Here is a 22,647-nt window from a genome sequence, read left to right as displayed (position 1 = left end):
GTAAAGGCTACTAGTTGTATAAAAAAAGAAAATTTGAAAGAAGAGTCAGTGTCTAGTCCCATGGATGAATTTAGGCACTTTCACTTTTGCCTTTAATGGGCCTGATCTCGCTAGAATTAGGACGACCTGGAGCTTCTAGGGCCAGGCAGGGCTCTCAGGCTGTCAGGGCGAGGCCAGCTGTCCCCTTCTCCCCACAGTATTGTTCTTGAGGAAGGGGGAATCAGGCCGATGTCCCTGTGCATCCTGCAGAGCTGTTTCCGCCACGCCAGGGCCAGAGGGCTCTTACGAGAGCTGGAAGCTACTCTGTGGCATCCAAGGGAAAGGAGAGCAGCCCTTTCAGTCCCCAGAGGAACAGCCCTTTGTGGCCATGACTTGCTCTGTGTCATTACAGGGATGTGTGCTTCTCCGTGCCTTTCTGCATGTGTCTTTGCCTGGAAGTCAAAGCAGTTCAACAAATATTTAGCAAATGCTAATTTTATACTTGCCCTTAGCCTGGGTGCTAGGAAAACAGCCTCGGGGCCTGGCCTGCCTTCAGGAAGTGTATGGTCTAGTGGTCAGACAGAAAGCCTGAGGAGCTCTCTCAATGCAGCACCGCCAATGCTGAGATAGAGCAGAGAGAGCTGGGAGGCATCCAGCCACCAGCCCTAGGGGGCTGCAGGTCATCCAGCCACCAGCCCTAGGGGGCTGCAGGTGTTCTGGAGCTAAGACTTACCCCACCATCCAAGACTGAAGGGGAATTAGCCAGGTAAAAGGTGTTCCAGGCAGAAATCAGCAAGAGGTCAGTGATGTACAAGCAGGTCACTTCTTCCTTAAAGCCACTGAAAGGCTTCTAACCATTACAAAATTGTAAAATAGCTACCATGGCCCTTGATGACCTTCTTAGCCCCGTGCTGAGTTCTGTAACACCAAGTTCCAACTATACTGAACGTTCAGTTTCCAGAACTTCTGGGCTTCCTTTGTCCCTTAGCTTTGCACATTGGGGTGATTTCTTCTCTGTCCCATCCTCACCATTCCACTTGTGTGGCCAGTTCTTCATCCTTTTGAACTCACTTCCTCTAACAAGCCTCCCCAGTTTTGGCCTGGGTGGGGGTCCCCTCTGTGAGCCCCCACATGACCATGGACCTCTCCAATTCCAGACTGCCCCACTGTACAGACTGGCATTTTCATCATCTGCCTCCCCTGCTGACTCTTACGGGCTTTGAGAGACCCATCTGCCTTGTTTCCTGCTGTCTCCCCGGCTCTGGCGCGAGGCCTGGCACATAAGGAACTCGAGAAATATGTATATTTATATAAATTGAATTAAATCTGAACCCAGACCCTTCTCCAGAGGGCACGGCTTGTAAGAGTATTTCAGGGGAATAGACCTGTTAGGCTACTGTCGCTGACTGCTCCCTACCAGGCAGAAGGATACCAGGAGAAACTCAAAATTCTGGGGAAATTCAGTTACTTAATTGGCCACACACCCAGGCCGAAGGAATGGCCAATTCAGGAATGTGTTCTTGCTGAGACCCCAGGACTGACATCTTTTATAAAACCCACAGGCTATCTGGGAGTTAGCGGAGCTGAGCAAAGCGAACACCTACCATGCGCCAGGCACTGTGCTGTGCACTTGGCATACGCTATCCAGCTCTTCCTCACTGCTCTTCCTCGCCGCAAGGATTACATGTCCCCGGAGAGGGTGATACTGTCATCCACATATTGTAGTTGAGGAAACTCAAGCTCAGGGTGTGCTGAGCAACTGCGGCCCAGAACCTTCCACAGGTAGATGGGCTCCTGACCCAGGTCCGTCCCCTCCAAAGCCCTGCCCTCCGCACAGCCCTGCCTTTCTGCTCCAGCGTGGCACCCAAGTCCATCGACCATTCTGTGTGGGTCACTCCAGTGAAGTATTCGTTTCTGTGTGCATCTGTCACACCAAATCTGCATTCAAACCCCTACCTGGGGGCTCTCTCTTTCTTCGACAATGTCTTCATTTTCTCACAATGGCCAAAAGAGCCCCAAGCACTCAGCACAGCTGAGAAACCCAGGGGTTTCATCTCAGTTGTTTACTCACCCTTAGAATCTTAGCCAAATGTTTCCTCCTTTGGAGAGGCTGCGTTTGCATGCCGAAGAATAAGAGAGCAAAGCCAAGTGCTTCTCCAGCCAGGGTCCCCTCTTCTGGATCTGACACCCTCTCCACCCAGCTCCGCGTTCCAGCCAGGAGGGGAAGGACCAGTGTTCCAGAGCCGTTTCCCACGCTCTGTAGACTGAGACCATTTTCTCATTTGCACACGTGTTTGTGTGTTGGGGGGATAGGATACATGCGAGCACACATGCCTGTGGGTCTTCAAGCATGCTCCCCCTCGTCATGTCAAGGACGGCAATCCCTGTGAAGCCTTTCCCACCCTTGAGGCATCCTTGCTCACTCTTCCTGTGCCCCCACCCCCGATCCTGACTACGGATGGTCTGTCTCCTCCACTGAACTGGGAGGCTTTTCTCGCTGCTTTAGCACAGGCCTGGCACTTCGTATGTGCTTGGGATCTGTTTGAATAAATACCTAGGGAAATGGATGCCTGAGCACAGGCCATTTACAAGCTGCATCTCTGGTCCCATCACCTGTTCTATTCTACCCCCAGCCATAGAATCCCAAATAATACCCCAGGCTCACCAGCTTCTACCAACAGAGAAGCAAGAACATGAAAACATCTAAAATGCTTCAGCATGAAGAGCTGGGATCCAACCGTCATTTATCGAAAGCGTGTCAGTAACTATCTAGAGAAATAGTCCTCCAGATATTTCTTCTACGTGCCCACAGGTCACCTGGGGGTCTTGTTAGCATGCAGACCCGGTTCAGCAGGTCTGTGGTGGAGGCTGAGACCCTGCGTTTCTGACAAACTCCCGGGTGATGCCCGTGCCGCTGGCTCATGGACTTGGAATAGTAAAGGGGTCCAGCACCCACCCCTAGTCTACCCAGCTTCTGCCCTCGCACATCCATGGCATAGACCCCCATGGGCACTCCCACTTGTGGGTGGGCCTGTACTTACACGTATGTGCACCCCAACACAACTGCCATCTGGACAAGTTCAAGAGTTGCTTTGGGTGGTGGAGACCCTGTTGCTTCTCACCTTCTTCACCACCTGACCCGTCTGACTACCCGATCTCTCTCTGTGGTGTGAGGAGCAGGGTCGTGTAGCCTCTGCCATCAGACTGCCTCAGCGCCAATCCCAGCTCTCCCGCCTGCCCACTGGGCGACCTTGGACTCGTGACTTTATCTCTTTATGCCCCAGTCTCCTGGGCTGTAAAATGGCCAGGAGAACCACCATGCCCACAGTATAGGGTTAGTGGCAACGTTAAGTAAGTTTTCATATCTTCCTTTCCAACTGATGGGGACCTACCACAGAGTAACAGAACGCGTAGGGCGGTGACACACCGATATTTCGTGCTCAGGTGTTAATGAATATCCCTGTTTCCATTTAGTGCCTTTCACCCTGCCCCTCGGCGGGGCGCTCACTTTGTCTTCCTCTCACTGCCCCTCCTCTTCCCTGTCTCCTAATGCCACTGCACTCCAAGCCCTTTCTGCCCCTTCTCTGCCACTCACGCTGCCCTCCTCCACCCTCTTCTCTGTGCTTACGGCTTCAAATAGCCCCTCTGTTGGCTGGTAACTCCCAGATCTACCGCTGTAGTCCAAGCTTAATCCTGAACCCCACATCTATACTCCCAGACTCCCGCTGGCTGTCCGTGGCCTGGAGAGGGTGTTCAGAGCTACGTGCATTGCCCTTCTACCACCTGCCCTCCTCCTGTGTGTCCCACCCCATGGAGCGAAGGACATCACCTTCCTTCAGGTCAAGATGCTCTCAGTCATCCTTTCCCTTCTCCTCTGCACCTTTGCTGCTGGTTCCTGTCCACTCTCCCTCCCCGAGGCCCTGTGTCTGTTTCCTGCTCCCAGCCCCTCTGCCTGTCCCCAGCCTCTCTTGCCCAGTGCCTGGCTGCAGTCATTCTAGTTGTTCTCTCTGCCTCTTCTCCCTCCAGTTCATCGTCCTCACAGCCATCAGCATCTTGCTAAGTCTGCAGTAGTCTGCACTCTGGATTGGGTGGCTTCTCGTGGCCCCCAGGAAGATATCTAGCCTAGCCTCAGCCTGCCTTTCCGTCCTCCACTCCAGACTGTTTCCCCACTGCTTGTGTCCAGCCAGACCGTGCGGTTCACTGAGCCCTGGAATCCACGGCTCCTTCACACACACCAGTGCCCTGCCTGAGACGCCTTTTCCCTCCGACAGGCTTAATCCCTATGCATCCTTTTAAGACTGAAATCAAATGTGTCCTTCGTGAGGCTGTCCTACACATTCCTCCTCCTGCTGCAAACTGCTTCCCGTATAGCACCCACTCCACGCCGGGGCACCCTGATCTGTGTTCATCATCGCAATCCCCCCTCTACTGTAGCTATTTGTTTAATGTCTTATATTAAATCATCACTCTACTGTAGCTATTTGTTTACTGTCTTGCACCTAACCGGCTCTGAATCCTAGCCCATAGGAAGCACTCAAAAAAATATGCAAATACTTGTTGAATGAATGAATGAATGAATGGCTATGAAGCATTCTCCTAGAACTAGTCATAAATCTCCCTTTCAGATTTTGACAGCTGTAAAGCAGTGCTTCTCCCTGGCCAGCCCTGTGGGTGCTGGTGTGATCCAGTTCATTCCGGTTCATTCATTCAGGCTCACCCGTGTGCGTTCATCAGTGCGTGCCTGTTCCTCTGCGCACCATAGACACGTACAGATTGGAAATGCTTGTGCAGATCCCACCTTACAGGGGGCTGCTTCAGCCATCTCACCGTCGTCAGCCTGGCCCTTCTGCTCTCTTGGCAGGTGTGTTCTTCACTTTCCACACCTTCCACCTGGAAAGCGGCCATGACTACCTCCTCATCACCGAGAATGGCAGCTTCACCCAGCCCCTGAGGCAGCTAACCGGCTCGCGGTTGCCAGCCCCCATCAGTGCTGGTCTCTATGGCAACTTCACCGCCCAGGTCCGCTTCATTTCTGACTTCTCCATGTCCTATGAAGGATTCAACATCACCTTCTCAGGTAAGGCCTAGGAGGGTCCCTTGGGGGAAGGGTGGTCTTCCCAGTGGGTGGGTGTTGCTTCACTCTTCCAGTCTCTGGGAGAATGAGCTCCCTACTGCACCAAAAGAGAGCTGGGTTAGACACAAGGATGAACTTCCATGGAATGGGCTTGGAAGAAGTTAGCAGGTTGGTGGGGGAACTCCTCCTCTGAAGGTGTTTAGGTTTCCCTCCGAACGTGACCTGCGTAACTGGCTGAACCAGAGAAATCCACAGAAGCCCCTTCCTGCCCCAGTAATTCCAGATACTTCTCCTGATGCCACTTGCACTATTTACAACCCCAGCAATTTAGAAACAAGAGGAGGAAGAAAGGGGTTTGAAGTTAACATATCAGAGTGTCTCTGCCTTATTTGGGACTTCTTCATCAATGCTAACTTAGCAGTAATAGATATTATCTCTATGTTTAGGAATCTCTTTAATTTGGCATTCAGGGAGAAAGAGGACCCTTCACTCCTCTGGTACTGAGTCCTCTTACCACTCTTGTCCCCACTGCTCCCCAGGGTCCCCCTTTCCCAGCCAGGGGCAGAGATGTCAGATGGACTCTGCTGGGCTGGGCAAGAGCTATCTGGCCTCTAGGAAGTAGACATGGCCCAGCTCATCCCCCTGCTGTCCCTCTAGCCGAAGCCATCTGCCATGTACCTGGGCTGGCCTCCCAGACGAGACCTATCCAGCCACCTGTGCCTCATCCGTCTGAGACAGACTCTCCTTCTGTGTCACAGGAGGAGATGGCCTTGGGGACAAGGGATGATCACATCATGCCGTTCCTAGAGGCACCAGGCAGGTCCCTGGCCCATAAATACCACCCTGTCACACTTGCCATCTGCCTCAAATGCCAGCATCACTGAGACAGCTTTGAGCGAAGCATGTTGATTCTTTTTTCCCAGTGGGGGTTTCCCTCTGCTGGGTCAAACATTCTGACCCTCTAGAACCAGGCTGATTGGATCGATCTGGTTCAGTGCCTCAGGGGAAAGAGGCAGGAGAGTCGGCCAGCCCTGAGGCTTGGGGTTAATACGGAGATGAAGGGAGAGGGTCAAGGGACGAGGGACGCCAGCAGTACCCCCAGAGCGCTGTGCCCTCTGCCCGTTCACAGCAGTGAGGCCTCCAGACCACCCAAAGCACAGTGTGTCCTGCCCCTCACCTCACCACATGTCCGTCTGCCTCTGTTTCTCTCCGGCTTTCTCCTTTTCCTCTTTCCCTTTTGTGGCCCAGTGTGCGCGTGCGCGATGCCTCCGTCCGTCTCTATCTCTGGCTCTTGTCTCCCCGGTGTCTCCGTCTGTGTTCCCATCTCCTGTCTCTGACCCCCTGCCTCTCCCGCTGCCTTTCCAGAATACAACTTGGAGCCCTGCGAGGAGCCCGAGGTCCCTGCCTACAGCATCCGGAAGGGCTTGCAGTTTGGTGTAGGCGACACCTTGACCTTCTCCTGCTTCCCCGGGTACCGTCTGGAGGGCACGGCCCGCATCACGTGCCTGGGGGGCAGACGGCGCCTGTGGAGCTCGCCTCTGCCAAGGTGTGTTGGTAGGTGGTCACGTGCTTTCATTTTGCTTCACTAATGGGGTGGGCCGAGCTTTAGTCAATTGGCGTGAGGTGGTGGAACACCCGCGGGCCAAGAGGCCAAGGGGCCTGGGTCTGGGGATGGCCTTAGCGCTCAGTTACCTGCAGCAGGACCCTGGGCAGCCTAACCTCCTTCTGCTGCTTCCTCCCTGTCTCTATGGGGGGAGGGAGGGGCAGTCCTGCTTCATGGACTGTCCTAGAGGCTGGCCTGACCTCTGTAAAGTGCATCCATAGTAGACACTCAAATGAAATTGACTTCCATTCTCTTCCACCCCTAACACATCCCTGCGGCTTAGGATGCCTCTTGCAGAGAAATCCAGGTACCGCAGCACTAGTGGTGGATGTGGGGAGGGCAGTGGACCTATAGGTAAGAGGTATGACCTTTGCCCAGGGAGAGGCCGAATCTGGTGGAGTAGAGGGTGACGGTGAACAAAACAGAGACAGTCTCTCCATCAGGCTCTCGCATCCGGTGGGAGAGATAAGCTATAAACCCATAGATGTGTAGTATGTCAGGCAGTGTTGAGGGTTATGAGATAAATTACATCAGCTGAGAAAGTGCTGGAGGTAAGGGTTGTTCTTTTAAAAAGAGTGGTCAGCAAAGGCCACACTGATGAGCTGACATTTTAAAAGGCAGGAAGGGATTCAAGACAGTAGTCACTCAGATATCTGGGAGGAGGTGGAGCGGAGTGTGGAGCCCCTGAGCCTTGATGAATAGCTCGGAGGCCAGTGTGGAGTAAGCAGCAGGGAGAGCAGTGGATGATGAGCTTAGAGCACTGGAACCAGGTGCCCTCTGACCCAAGGCCCTGCCCACCTCCCTGCCAGAGCCCCAGGCCTGGAGGGTGGGGAGAAATACGGTGATCAAAGGGAACAGGGACTGTTACTGGCTGTCCCTCATTTATAAGGGTGACAGCGCTGCTTGCTCAATACTTGCCACATGGGGCTGGAGAACACAGGCAGGATCAGTGGAGTAACTTACCATGCTGGGTATCAGCCATGGAACTCATACTTAGAGCGAAGCAGTACATAAAACCCCAATATACCAAAGAGATAAAACCAACGCTGCACCGACTGAAACGGGGCCGGCATCGTGAGGGCCCATGAGGTCAGCCTGGCCAGAGACAACTCCACGGAGCCCTGGGACTCTGCAGAGGACAGCTGTGGAAGGCTGGCAAGATGCGCTGGATTCGGGCTGCACAGTGTCTGGGTTCAAGGTCAAGTCTCTGCTCTGCTGCTTCCCAGCTGTTAGATCTTGGACAAGCCACCAACCCTCTGCCCCAGCTGGAGAAAACAGCCTCCAACACACAGGCTTTATTCCAGATTAGATGACACAATTTACAGAAGCCATGAGGTGCCCTATAATTGTCATCATTTTGCCAATAATCTTTTTATCATTATTTATTGATAACCAATATCCAATAACCTTGTATGATCTCAGAAAGGAAACATTAATACAAATAAATGCAGAATTCCATTTCTGAACAGTTAAATAACCCCAAAGTGTATTCTTTCTTCTGTAACCATCCCTAAGAGCATCTGCCCACCCTGACCCAGACACACATTCAAATACACCCGTACCTTCCCGCGTGGTTCTGGGGGACGTTTTTCATTTTATTTTATTTTGTTTTGTTGTATTTTATTTATTTTATTTATTAAGTGGGAGGCAGGGAGGCAGAGACAGACTCCCACATGTGCCCCAACAAAGATCCACCCAGCAAGCCCCTTAACTAGGCAGTGCTCTGCCTATCTGGGCCGCTGCTCTGTTGCTCAGCAACTGAGCTATTTTAGCACCTGAGGCAAGGCCATGGAGCCATCCTCAGCTCCCAGGGCCAGATTTGCTTGAACCATTCGAGCCATGGCTGTGGGAGGGGAAGAGAGAGAGAGAGATGGGGGGAGAGGTTGGGGGTGAGAAGCAGATGGTCGCTTTTCCTGTGTGCCCTGACTGGAAATTGAACCCAGAACTTCCACAGGTCAGGCTGATGCTCTACTACTGAGCCAACCAGCCAGGATTAAGACTTTCCTTGAATGGGATTATCCAGGACCGCAAATGCACACACTCCTTAAGCTTTGCCCTTGATCTCATTGCATAAACTCATTCTTTAACTTATTATTCCAGTTACTTTTTTTTCATGACACCTCATCGTCTTTTCATTATTACATTTTTCTTCTTTTTCATGTGTTATTAATAACACACAGAAATTATAATCACCTGTAAAACCCACCAGCCCTGACACAGAACCTCAGGAGGCAGGTATTGAGAGAATGCCCCTGGGGAGGGGGCCTCCCATTTGCCACATGCGGTGTGGGTATGAATTGAATGACTTGGCCCACACAGTGTTTCCAGGAACATTCCCAGCTGAGAAGGAAATGAACAGCTCTGGGCTCTAATTCATGGTGTAATGGGGTGACACAGCCCCTGACCTCAGGAACCACTGAACTTGATGTGGGAGAGACAGTTCTGACCCCAGGGGACCCAGTCTGCCACAGAGAGCATGGCCCTGTCCTTGGGAGCCCCCATGTGATGGAGAAGACCTAACCCCTCTGCCTCAGGAGCCCCAGACTGATGGATATGACACAGCTCCTGCCCTTAATGGGACCTCTCCTAATGGGGACGACAGACAGAAGTCACAGATGCCTGAACTGGCAGCGGCACTTTCCTGGCCTGTGACTGTTACCCTGGACCATTTATTTGTTTCCACTTATGCTTGTGTTTGGCTTTTCAGTGCCTCTGCTCACTCACCTCCCCTGTTACTTTGGAAACTCCCGGAAGCAAGTGCCATATCCCTCTACCCTACCCTCCCCTACCTGGTGCCCAGGACACGACCCTGAGAGGATTGGCCAAGGACTGGCCCCATCGGAAGTGGTCAACCCCGTTTCCCTCCTTAGGAAGGTGCAGCGCAGGTGGGGAGGGGGAGAGGGTCACGCTGGCAGAGGTGGGCTTATGGCTGGCATGCTGGACACCAGGGCAAGAAAGGGGTCCAGTAATACGCCGAAGCCTGTGTTTAAGGGAAGCCAACTTTTAGAAACGAGATAGACAGCAAGGTATCAGAAACAGTGAGGGTGCTGTGAATGACAGGCTGCTCACACATGCCTCCCGAGAAATTTCTCAGGGTTTCTGGGCTCTTCCTCTGCCAGAGCACGGGCAGTTAGGCCTCCAGATGGAATCAGGTAAGCGGCATATAGTCACTTGGAATCAGTGAGGAAAGAGAGGAAGGATAACAGTTGTTGAGGGCCTACTATGCGCTCCTTGCTCCCCATATGTTCACTTATTTTGTCATCAGAGCTGAAGTTATTTTCTGTAGTTATTGGAGGCTGGTATTATCGTCTCGATGAAGGCAGAGGAAGAGACTGAAGTTTAGAGAGTTCATATACATTGTCTGGCAGCATCCAGACTCCATGCTCATCTCCCTGTACCACACATTCGCCCTAGATGGAAGGCATCGGTGTGTGTCCCCAGAGATGATGGAGAGCTGCTTTGGAGAGCCACCCATGCGATGTGACTGAGTGATAAATGTCTGAATGTGCATAACCTTCATCACTCCCTCCCCAAATCCCGACCCTCATCTGACGGCACCCAGAAAATTTACACTCTCCAGAAACTTATCTACCTAAATTGTCAGCTGCCCCCAGGGTACCTGTCTCCTTCCTCTAGTTTATGCCCCAGCTCACACATCCATCATGCACATGTGGTCCCTTTGCACACAGGCTGAGTATAGAGTGCTGGAAAGCTAGATTTCTCCCCTAACACACAGAGTGACTGCCTCAGTCAGTTTGGGCTACTCAAAAAAAATACTGTGGATTTGGTGGCTGAAACAACATTTATTTCTCATAGTTCTGGAGGCTGGAAAGTCCCAGGTCAAGGTGCCGGCAGATTCAGTGTCTGATGAAGGCCCTTTTCTGGGTTTGCAGATGGCAGCCTCACATGGCACAGAGGGCCCTGGGCTCTTCCTCTGCATATAAGGATACTAATCTCATCATGCAGGCTCTACCCTCAAGATCTCTTCTAAACCTAATGACCTCTCAAAGGTCCCACCTCCACATATCATCACATTGGGGTAGGGCTTCAACATAAGTCTTAGGAATCTGAAGCCAGAACTGAAATGGAAAGAGCTATGGAGTAAGGCCCATTGAAAAAGTTGGGACTTGGTGGTAGGACATGCTTACTGTCTTCAAAGGCTTAAGGAGCAGCCTTTAGGGACCAGAAAGTACACAGCGTATAAGCCCGCAAGAGGTTCAACTCTGAATGTTCCTGTATCCATCACATGGTCCATCTACATTACCTTATCTAGTACACTAGGCTTTGGGTAATTAGGGTTGAATATGTGGTCAACTCAGTTGTCCATTGGTTGACTTCAGGGTGCTTCCTGAAGACAATTATTTCTAGGATAAGGACACTGGTGGGGTGGGGCTGGGTGTGATTTAGAGAAAGCAGACTTATTACATCAGCTTCAAAGATTCAGCACATGCTCCAAATTCCCCATATGTCCAGACAAAAAAATGGACCTGCCATCTGAACTTTAACAGTCTTCTGAAACTAGTTATTTTTAGGACTGTATATCTTCTGAGGTCTATGTACTCCATATTCATTCATTCATTCATTTGGCAAATATTTACTGTATAGATGATCTGTGCTAATAAAGTCTTAGCAATTCATAGATTCATTAAGCATGACCTCTCAAGTTACTCACAGTTTGAGTGGTGGATCCAGGTCAGTAACAAGCAACCAGGGTGCAGTATTGTAGATCAGTGGTCCCCAACCCCTGGGCCGTGGACCAGTACCGGTCCGTGGGCCTTTGGTACCGGTCCGCAGAGAAAGAATAAATAACTTACATTATTTCTGTTTTATTTATATTTAAATCTGAACGATGTTTTATTTTTAAAAAAGGACCAGATTCCCTCTGTTACATCCGTCTCAGACTCACTCTTGACGCTTGTCTCGGTCATGTGATACATTTATCCGTCCCACCCTAAAGGCTGGTCCATGAAAATATTTTCTGACATTAAACCGGTCTGTGGCCCAAAAAAGGTTGGGGACCACTGTCGTAGATGCTGTGATAGGGGAAGAACAAGCAGAGGCTTCACAATTATTCAAGACCCTAGAAAGCCAGCTGCAGGGTCCTACAGTGCATGCCCTACCCCTGAGCCACATCCCCTTTCCCTTTCTTCTGCTGAGGGCCACCCTCCCCAGGCACTGAGCAGGTGTTTGGGATATAGAGCTATGACCAAGCCCTAGAAGATCCTCAGTGCAGTGGAGGAGATAGAAATAAGTCAAGTGAAATGTGATAACTGCTATAAATAGTTATAGGAATAATGCATAAATAATGACTAATTCTGGAGGAGAAGAAACAGCTTTTAAGAAAAGGCCCTGGCCAGTGGCTCAGTGGATAGAGCGTCAGCCCAGTGTACTGATATCCTGGGTTCAATTCCCAGTCAGAGCACATAGGAGAAGCAACCATCTGCTTCTCTTCTCCTTCCTCTTCTCTTTCTCTCCCCCTTCCCTTCCCACAGCCAATGGCTCAACTGGTTCAAGCATAGGCCCCAAGTGCTAAGGATGGCTTGATTAGTCCTAGTGTCAGCCTCAGGTGCTAAAAATAGCTTGGTACTTGAGCATCAGCCACAGACAAGGTTGCCAGGTGGGTCCCGGTTAGGGTGCATGCAGGAGTCTGCCTCACTATCTCCCCTCCTCTCATCTAAAAAATATTAAAAAATGGAAAGAAACGGTTCCAGTGGGTTCATGCTAAAATTTTCCCCTGAGCATCAGGGGCCCTAAATTCCAGGTCCAACAAGGTTGAGTGCTCAGCCCCCTCCTCTTGATGAACTGAGAGACTTGATCTAAACTGCAAAGTACCAGGTTCTTTATCTTTGAAACAGGGATGGGAATTGTGCCTGCCTTATGGGATTGCTTGTTGTGACTAATGACTGAAATGATCCTTGTCAAGCTTGGAAGATGCTAGCAATCATTATTCGATTTTGTCCTTTCTTAGTTTCTGTCCTCCAACAAAGAAAGGCTTCATCTCTCCTCAGTTGGCTGCCACCATCCTCCCATGACATCTTCCTTGGTCATTTCTGTTGCTATGATACTATGTGAACAGGTGTGGGGAACGTCTGCTTGATAACGCTGTGAAAGTAACAGGTGCCTGGCAGGTTTGTTTCTGTTTCTGCAGGAGAGAGACACACAGAATGAGAGAGATAAAGAAACCAGGGAGCACTGTAGGTGGGCAGGTGTTAAAAACAAACAAACAAACAAACAAAAAACCTTGATAAGCAGTCCTATAGACAAGCAACAAATGGACAGAAATGGACAGATAAGTAGGCATTTTGGCAGGTAGAGAAGCAAAACAACTTGTCATCTTTGTAAGGTTCTCCAGCGCTTATAACTGTGAGTTGTTCTCTGGGTGTAGCTGATGGGAGGTAATCTGTGATTGTTGTGATTCTCTTTCCAGCTGAGTGTGGGAATTCAGTCACGGGCACTCAGGGCACTTTGCTGTCCCCCAACTTTCCTGTCAACTACAATAACAACCACGAGTGCATCTACTCCATCCAGACACAGCCGGGGAAGGGGATTCAGCTCAAAGCCAGGGCATTCGAACTCTCTGAAGGGGATGTCCTCAAGGTAACGCTGATAGATTTCTTAGCGCATGTATGTTATGGTATGCACAAGTGTGGTCCACACTCACTCGCTGATCTCTGTGCACACAACTCAGACTTTTCTTCTTCCCTCCTGAGTCCCAAGATAGTATCCTCACGCGACTGGGAGCAAGGGAGAACCTGGAAGAGAAGGGTTATGTGAGTACCCAAGCACAGAGCTTTAGCGTTTGCTTAGGAGCTGACTGCTCTCAAATACCTATGTGATCGATTATTGGCCGACTGCATAAGAGAAGACATTTAGCTGGAGTGGCCAATGGGTCATGTTTTCCACTGCGAACTCTGACCATCAACCTGGATAATGAAGAGCTTGGAGACTTGGTGTGTGTGTGTGTGTGTGTGTGTGTGTGTGTGTGTGTGTACATACGTGCATGTGCACGCACATGCATGAGCACTTGTGTAGATATGTTTGTGGATATAATTACATTTATAATGTTTCCACATGTGTGTGAATCTATGTTAATGTGTTTACTGGATTTGAGGGACCTGTGTCTGTGCATACTTGTGTGTGTGTGTGTACACTTGTGTGTGCTTTGAGTATATGTTTGGGCTGTTTTAGTAGCTTGGATGTGTCAGGATGATGGCCTATATGTGGCAATGGGGTTAAAGAAAGTAGAGTTAAGATATATGTAAGAGAAAGAAATGGTAGGACTTGGATTATAGAAAGGGTTATAGGACGGAAATTGTTAGACACTGAGCATTTGTATGACTTGTATTTGAGTGTGTTTGTGTGATTAAGAGTGTATCTTCAATAGCGTGTGGTGTGTGGCATGTGTATAATCAAAGAATTGACTGGAGAATTTATCAAAGAGCTGCCTTAGGTTGTTAGGAAAATCTCATACAGAGTGTCCATTTTCATCCTAGGCCAATAAATATTTCTTATCTCATTTTAATATGGCTTTATTCCCTGTAGCCAGAGAATTCTTGACATTAGAAACAACAAGAGGGTACTACCCTGGAAGATCCAAAGAGAAACCATTATATAATGCCCATCCCTCAGGAGTCTAACGAGATGTGATAAACATACTGTTGTTTTTCTGCAGAGATAATGCTCTTGACCCATCCTCTGGGGCATGTGTTCTCTGGGGGAAGGGTGTATGTATATGTGTTTAGAAGGCGTTTCTCACTTTTACCTAATTATCCTTAAACCCAAGTGAATGTACCCATGAGATGACTATTTGAGACCAGATATGCCGGAAATAAAACAGCAAGCGGCTCAGTGGGAATTGGGACCCGCTCTCCGGCTTCTTAAGCTCCTTAACCTCTGAGCTCCTCTAACAGAGAAAACAGTGTGCATCTCCCTGAAGAATTATCAGGGCTCCATCCTTTCCAAGGGCCAGGCCTTCGGGCGTCCCCCTTGACCTCGCTTTCTTCCATCCACTTGTCCGTTACCAGCAGCAGAGCCTCGGAGGATACCGCGGGGACAGCCGGGACAGCGTGCTCGCCCCCTTCAGTGCTCCAGACAGAACTGGGGACGCTGGACAGTAGAGGCTTGCTTGGATGAAGGCTGTTGTTAACCTTGGAGGGGGGAAAGGGCATTTTGAGGCCTAACTTACCATCCTCAGGTGTGAGGAGAGTATGGGCAGCAGTCCTGTGCAGCTGCCCTGACAGGGCCGGCGGACGGGCTCTCGGCTGCAGGAGTTCGTGTGGAGCACGGCCGGAGCTGGAGCATGCTCACTAGGGTGTTGCGGGTTCAGGGCAGCTCCTAAGACACAGGCAGCAGGTATGCACACCCACTGCAGTCGTCCAGCTCCAGCAGCAAGTGAGCAACCTGATCATAGACAGAAGAGGGACTTCTGAGACACTCAGAGTAGGAAGGGAGAGACACGGGGTGTAAAACCCAGGTCAGGGGTCAAGGAGGGCTCATACAGGGAGCAGGACGTCAGATAATCCTGCAGGGTGGTAAGAAAGGGGGGGACACAGATTCCCATGTTCCTTAGGGGGACCTTCCCAGACTTCAGACTGTGACTCTGCAGCCCGCTTCCCAGCCTTTGAATACTCAGATTGACCTTCTTGATAAAGAACCTCTCCTTCCTGTATCTAGGTCTCTGTAGTGTCCTCCTCAGAAGGCCGGGCTGTGGCTCGGACGTAGCTGAATGGCCATTCCCAGGACCCCCTGATCACCGGAACTTCTGCAGAAGCAGGCCCTTGAGAAAGGAGGGCAGGGCACTCAGGGAGATCGGGTGGTAGCAAGGAGCCCCTTCCTGTTCTAGCCCCTTGCCCTCCTCAGGGAGAACCTGGGACACAAGTAGGTGCAGAACTGTTTCAGAACTAAAGCAATCCTCAGTCAGAGTTTCCCAGATAGGATTCAGAACCACGCAGCAAGCCCACCAGCTGCAGCAGTCCTGCTGTGTGAACCAGTCACTCTGCTACCTCGACACGCACGTGTGCAAGAGGAGCCCAGAGCACCAGTCACCTCCAAGGACATCTTGCCTTTGCCCGGGGTAGTTGGCCCATCTGCCAGAGCGCGGGTGTGTTCCTGACCCAAGGAGGTGCCTGTACCCCCAAAGTCCCATGCACACCTAAACGCCTCACTAAGGAGACCTGTCACTTCTTCCCACGTGTGTTGCCCAGGATACAATAGTTGGTGTGTCTGACCAACCCTTCAAAACTTCTACTTCCATTCCTGACCCATGAAATGACTGTTTTCTTGCATTGTGTGACCCTGATCTGTTCCTTACTTTTGATAACTACAAATGTCTTAAACCTCGCCCCGACATATACTCACTCTAGCTTGTCTCCCAGGACCATCTGATTCTCTTTATTTTGGCACCTAACATTGGCGAGACAGGAAGGACCTTTTCATGCAATAGTACAGAATGACAACTTGCGGCTCAGGATGTCCAGCGAGGCACATGCATGTGGCTGCATCTTCTACAGGGAGCCACTGAGATAACACAGGGACATTATACAAGCAGGGGACTGGGGGCTCAGCCCTGGGGACTAGGCAAAGGTGCCTTTCTCATACAACTGAAAGGAATTTCTGGCAAATAGAATATCCAAAAAAGGGCGCAGACTAAGAAAGGGCCCGATCATACTACAGTTCCCACAAGTGACGTGCAATCCCGCCTGTGGGTTAGGGTGAGACGCCGGAAGGAGAAGCACATGGAAGGCCACCTGGCTCAGACTGTTGGCAGGGACCGGATCCCAGTCTCAGCAGCTCCTCTGAGAGTATGCTAGGTCTGAGACAGTACAGAGCCCGTTCCCTCTCCATGTGGCATTCTGCATTGCATTTGTCTTCCTTTCGTTGACAAGCCAGATAAAGGAGGGGAATGCCACACTGGTGCCTGACAAGGGGGTCAGGCTCATTAGAGAAGAGGCTGCCATGGTATCTGTATATGTGTATGTGTGTGTGTGTGTGTGTGTGTGTGTGTCTTTGTCTTCCCTCCCTCTCTCTGTCTCGCTCTCTTTCTTACACACACACACACACACACACACACACACTTTAGCACCAAGAGCAGGAGATGCTCCCGCTATGGCCTCTCCTCAGCTCACCCTGAGAGACTGGTATTTCCATTCACCATTTACATGCTCCCTCTGCCATGATCACCAACAAAGAAAATGACCTGGGTGGGTGTCAATATTCAGTCTCGGGATTTGGGGCTAATTGCCTCTCTGTAAGCAACAAAGGAAAAGAAAAAATTTTACAAGCTCCTTATTTGTATTCTTAACAAGATTGGAGAGAATATTGTATTTATGACACAAAAATAGGCAATAATGAAAACAGGGCAATCTGAGATGAGGAAAGATTGAATAGAGATGAAAACATGATCACCCAATTAAAAACTGGGCTGGAGCAATGAACAGAAGAGGGTAAACCACGGGAAAATGAAATCAGTGTATTGTAAGATAAATTAGAGAGACTCTTCCCCATCTCATAAGGAAATGAAAAAGAAGACTCCTTTATATTAATAAAATGTGCAATCAATCCGCAGTCAAACTTTATGCGCCAAATAACATGGCATGAATAAATTAAATAAGAACTGCAGAAATGTGAAAATTTTTAATAAAGTTGCAGTCATTATGGAAGATTTTAATATACCTCTGTTGCTCTCTGGCATAGCACCTAGGTTAAATAAGCAAGGATTTAGGTAGCTTGAATAATATAAGAATACTCCAAAGTAAGTAGGAGAAAAATACTTTTAAAGGTAAAGGCAAAATAGCTAAAAAAATTTTAAAAATAGCGATTAGCAACAAAACCAACTTTTTTTTAAAACGTTAATAAAATAGACAAACCTGGCAGGACTGATCAAGGAATAAAGAAATCACAAATATATAATATTAAGGATGATAAAAGAAACACAGTCAGAGATATAATATAGATTATGAAAATAACAAGAAAATATTTAGGAATAACTGTAAGCCAAGATACCTGAAACGTTAGATGAAATGGAATTATTTATAGATGAATATACTAAGATCAAGGGGGAAAAAATGAATAAATCAATAAATTGGAATTCTACCATATCCTCTCTCAAAAACCCCAGGCCTAGACCATTTTTCAGCTAAGTACTTCAAGGAACAATTAATCCCTAAATATCCAAACTGTCACGGAAAAGAAAAACATTAGGATTCATCTCCCAACTCATTTTATTTAAATGAGGAGCAAGTGCAAACACTGGTATTAAACTGAGTAGGGGCAGCGTAAGAACAGAAACCACTAGACCAGTATTAAACTGAGTAGGGGCCGCGTAAGAACAGAAACCACTAGACCAGTATTAAACTGAGTAGGGCCAGCGTAAGAACAGAAACCACTAGACCAGTATTAAACTGAGTAGGGGCAGCGTAAGAACAGAAACCACTAGACCAGTATTAAACTGAGTAGGGGCAGCGTAAGAACAGAAACCACTAGACCAGTATTAAACTGAGTAGGGGCAGCGTAAGAACAGAAACCACTAGACCAGTCTCACCTAATACCATAGATCTGAAAATCCTATCTATAATATATTAAACCTAGCTGTGTAGTGAAACTGACTGAGTGGAATTGATTCCAGGAATGTGAGGATATGCCATTAGAAAGGCTCGTGTTATTTATTGGGCAAACCTTATGAAATCGCCATTTTTGTAGGTAAAAACTGATTGAATGTTGGCAATTTCATGCCGGTGGTTCACCTAATATCCTATTAACAGAAGAGAAAATACATAATCCTGCCAATCAATATACCCCAAAACATCATGTAATGAAATTATATATCATCCATGATTTTAAAAATATCTCATACAACTACGGGCAGAACATTCACCTGCAGCTACAACAAACATTATTCTTAATGACAAAACTTCCTAAAGATACCCAGTAAAGGCAGGATTAAGACTAGTAGTACTTCTACCGTCACCAATAGTATTCAACGTTATACTTTACTACCTCTCATTACAGTCACACCCCCACCACCCCAAAGAAGAAGAAAAGAACAAAGAAACTATAAAAATTAGAAAGCAATATATTAAATGTCTCCTTTACCAAAAACATGAAAGAATCAACTGATAAACTATCAGAACCAGTAAGACAATTCAGCAAAGCTGCTGGTGTTTCTAGGACCAATTAAAATGTAATCTGGGGGCCCTGGCCGGTTGGCTCAGTGGTAGAGCGTCGGCCTGGCGTGCAGAAGTCCCGGGTTCGATTCCCGGCCAGGGCACACAGGAGAAGCGCCCATCTGCTTCTCCACCCCTCCCCCTCTCCTTCCTCTCTGTCTCTCTCTTCCCCTCCCGTAGCCAAGGCTCCATTGGAGCAAAGATGGCCCGGGTGCTGGGGATGGCTCTGTGGCCTCTGCCTCAGGCGCTAGAGTGGCTCTGGTCGCAGCATAGCGATGCCCAGGATGGACAGAGCATCGCCCCCTGGTGGGCAGAGCGTCTCCCCTGGTGGGCGTGCCAGGTGGATCCCGGTCGGGCGCATGCCGGATTCTGTCTGACTGTCTCTCCCCATTTCCAGCTTCAGAAAAATACAAAAAAAAAAAAAAAAAAATGTAATCTGGGGCAAAATAAAAGATCTCATTCATAATAGAAACAAAACTCTAAAACCCCTAAGAAATAAGCCTAACAAAAATGTGCATAATCTTTACTGAGAAAATTAAACTTTATTTTGAAGGATATGAAAAACAATGCAGGGAGGTTTCATGTTTATGGATGAACAAAAGGTACAAACAGGCTGGCCCTGCCCATTTGGCTCAGTGGTAGAGCATTGGCCCAGCATGTGGATGTCCTGGGTTCGATTCCCAGTCAGGGCACACAGGAGAAGTGACCATCTGCTCCTCCACTCCTCCCCCTTTCCCCTTTCCCTTCTCTCTCTCTCTCTCTCTCTCTCTCTCTCTGTCTTCCCCTCCCACAGCCCTGGCTCCATTGGAGCAAGTTGGCCCAGGCACTTAGGATGGCACTATGGCCCCACCTCAGGTGCTAAAATGGCTCCAGTTGCAATGAAGCAATGGCCCCAGATGGGCATAGCATCAGCCCCTAGTGGGCTTGTCAGGTGGATACCGGTTGGGCTCATGCAGGAGGCTGTTTCTCTGCCTCCCACCTTCTCACTTAAGAAAAATACAGAAAGAAAGAAAGAAAGAAAGAAAGAAAGAAAGAAAGAAAGAAAGAAAGAAAGAAAGAAAGAAAGAAAGAAAGAAAGAAAGAAAGAAAGAAAGAAAGAAAGAAAGAAAGAAAGAGGTACAAACAAGCAATTCACAGAAGAAGAAAATAGAATTGTTGATAAACTTATGAAAAGATGCTCAGCCCTGGCCACTGACTCAGTGGATAGAGCATTGGTCCGGCATATGGATGTCTCAGTTTCAATTCCTGGTCAAGGCACACAGAAGGAGTGACCATCTGCTTCTCTCCTCCTTTCCCTTTTCTCCCTCTTCCCCTCCCACAGCTAGTGGCTCAACTGGTTCGAGTGTAGCCCTGAGCACTGAAGATGGTTCCGTTGGAGCACATCTAAAATAGCTCCGGCACTAAAAATAGCTCAATACTCAAGCATTGGCCCTTGATGGGGTTGCTGAGTGGATCTTAGGGCACGTGTAGGAGTCTGCCTCTCTGTTTCCCTTCCTCTCACCTAAAAAAAAAAGTGCTCAAACCAGTGATAATCAGGGGTATCCAGATGAAAACTAGGTATTGCTTTTACATACATCAAACTGGAAAAAGTCAAAATATCGGAAAGTAGTAAGTGTTGGCAAGGATATAAAGCAATGAAAGCTGCCATACGTTGTCAGTTAACTCAGTATTACTCTTCAGAAAGCAATCTGGCAATATCTAACAGTGTTGAAGATGTGCCTGCCCTGGAACCAGCTTCTGTATTCTGGATGTATGTCCTAAAGAAACTCAAGTGCCTGTAGGCAAGTAGACATTGGCAGCATTCACAGTGTTCGTCTCCATGTGTAAGGAGCTATCCATTTAGCACATTTATTTTTAAGTCAACCATCTTGTTATATGTATATCAAAGCATCAAGTTGTATACCTTAATGATATACAATTTTTATCAGTTACACCTCCAGAAAGCTGAAAAATAAATATATGTAAAAGAGAAAAAAAGAAAGAAAGGAGGTGAGGTGTAACAAATGTGCATAAATTCTCCTGGATTTCTCAAGAGGATGCTCCCATCACCTGTCCATAATGATGAACAGGACCATCGAAGCAATTTTCTTATAGACAAGTAATATTCTGTTAGGAAATAAATGTGTACAGGGACCCAATTCCCCAAAGCAATAAAAAATATCAAAATATTCAGGAAGAGATACAGTTTTATGAAGAGATAAAAGGGCAACTTGATTAAATGGAGCCAGACACTGTGTACATGGATAGGAAGATTTAACATCACATAAGTGTACTTTCTCTCTAATCAATTCAAACATTTAATGTTAATCAGAATTACACAAGTTGGATTTTTTTTTCCTGTGTTGGGGAAGGTTATTTTTGTTCTATTTAATTTAAGAACATTCTTTTTTGAGTGTATCTAGACGAATAAATATGGGAAACTTTTTTTTTTTTATTTTAGCGAGAGGAGGGGAGACAGAGAAACAGACTCCCACATAAGCCCCGACCGGGATCCACCCAGCAAGCCCACTAGGGGGAGATGCTCTGCCCATCTGGGCCACTGCTCAGTTGCTCAGCAACTGAGCCATTTTTTTTAGGTCTGAGGTAGAGGCCACAGAAGCATCCTTAGTACCCGAGGCCAATTCACTTGAACCAATCCAGCCATGGCTGCAGGAGGGTAAGAGAGAGAGAAGAGAAGGGAGAGAGGTGAAGAAACAGATGGTCGCTTCTCCTGTGTGCCCTGACCAGGAATCAAACCTGGGACATCCACATGCCAGACCCACACTCTACCACTGAGCCAACTGGCCAGGGCCGGGAAACATTTTTTAAGTTAAAAGAAGACAAGTGAGGAAGCATTTGTCCTACTAAATTTTCTTCTTTTTTAAGTGAGAGGAGGGCAGATAGTGAGACAGATGCCCACATGCACCCCAAACAGGATCCACCCTGCAACCCTGTCTGGGGCCACACTCAAATTAATCAAGCTATTTTTAACACCTGAGACCAATGCCCAGACCAACCAAGCTATCCTCAGCACCCGGGACTGACGCTCAAACCAATCAAGACACTGGCTGTGAGAGGGGAAGAGTGAGAGAAGCAAGACAGTGGCGGTGGGAGGTGGGGGGGGTATGGTCGCTTCTCCTGTGTGCCCTGATCAGGAATCAAACCTGGGAGGTCCATATGCCAGGCCGATGCTCTATCCACTTAGCCAACCGGCCAGAGCCTAAATAGTTACATTATGAAGCAAAAGTAACTAAAACAGTATGGGTCATGCACAGAAATAGACAACTTAGATGAATGCAGTGGACTAGAAAGTTGACAAGCAAAACCAGACTTATATAACTGTATGTGATAAGGTTAGATTTAAAATTGGTGGTGGATGAAATATTTACAAGCGGAGTTTGATTAAATGGCTAATCAACTAAGGGAAAAAAAGGTGAAATCTTGTATCATAAACCAAAATAAACCCAGGTGGATTTAAGGACAAAAGTACCAGAAGAAAAATATTAGCTTATTTATTTATCATACATTTATCGAGTGCCTCTTATGTGACAGACAGGGCACACATTCTGAACAATGATGTATGAATAATTATATTGGGGGTTGGGTTAATTTTATAATGGAAATTCCTGCAGCTATGTAAATGCTATTGGGAAAAAAAGATTTAATGATTTGAAAAATATGTGCATTATTATATTAAGTTTAAGAACAATTACCATATTGCATCCATAGTTTGATTATTTATAAAAAAAATAAACATGCATAGGAAAGATATGCATAGAACAAAGCTTAGAAAGACAGTCACCAAATTGTTGTGAGTGCTTTTAAGTTGCTTTTCTTCTCTTTGTGATTTT

General features: G+C 48.0%; 1 protein-coding gene across 1 annotated transcript in view; it reads left to right on the top strand.

Moving 5' to 3' along the window:
• The window catches only part of CSMD2 (CUB and Sushi multiple domains 2), a 597,382-nt gene that overhangs the window by 404,224 nt on the left and 170,511 nt on the right, over positions 1-22,647 (top strand). The window contains exons 20-22 of the mRNA XM_066375796.1: positions 4,841-5,056; positions 6,419-6,607; positions 13,084-13,253. Of these exons, the coding sequence (XP_066231893.1) occupies positions 4,841-5,056; positions 6,419-6,607; positions 13,084-13,253 (575 nt within the window). The remainder of the gene's footprint in view (positions 1-4,840; positions 5,057-6,418; positions 6,608-13,083; positions 13,254-22,647) is intronic.

Source organism: Saccopteryx leptura, chromosome 3, assembly GCF_036850995.1.
Source record: "Saccopteryx leptura isolate mSacLep1 chromosome 3, mSacLep1_pri_phased_curated, whole genome shotgun sequence".
In the NCBI taxonomy this organism is placed as follows: Eukaryota; Metazoa; Chordata; class Mammalia; order Chiroptera; family Emballonuridae; genus Saccopteryx; species Saccopteryx leptura.
This window is presented reverse-complemented; position numbering and strand designations above follow the sequence as displayed.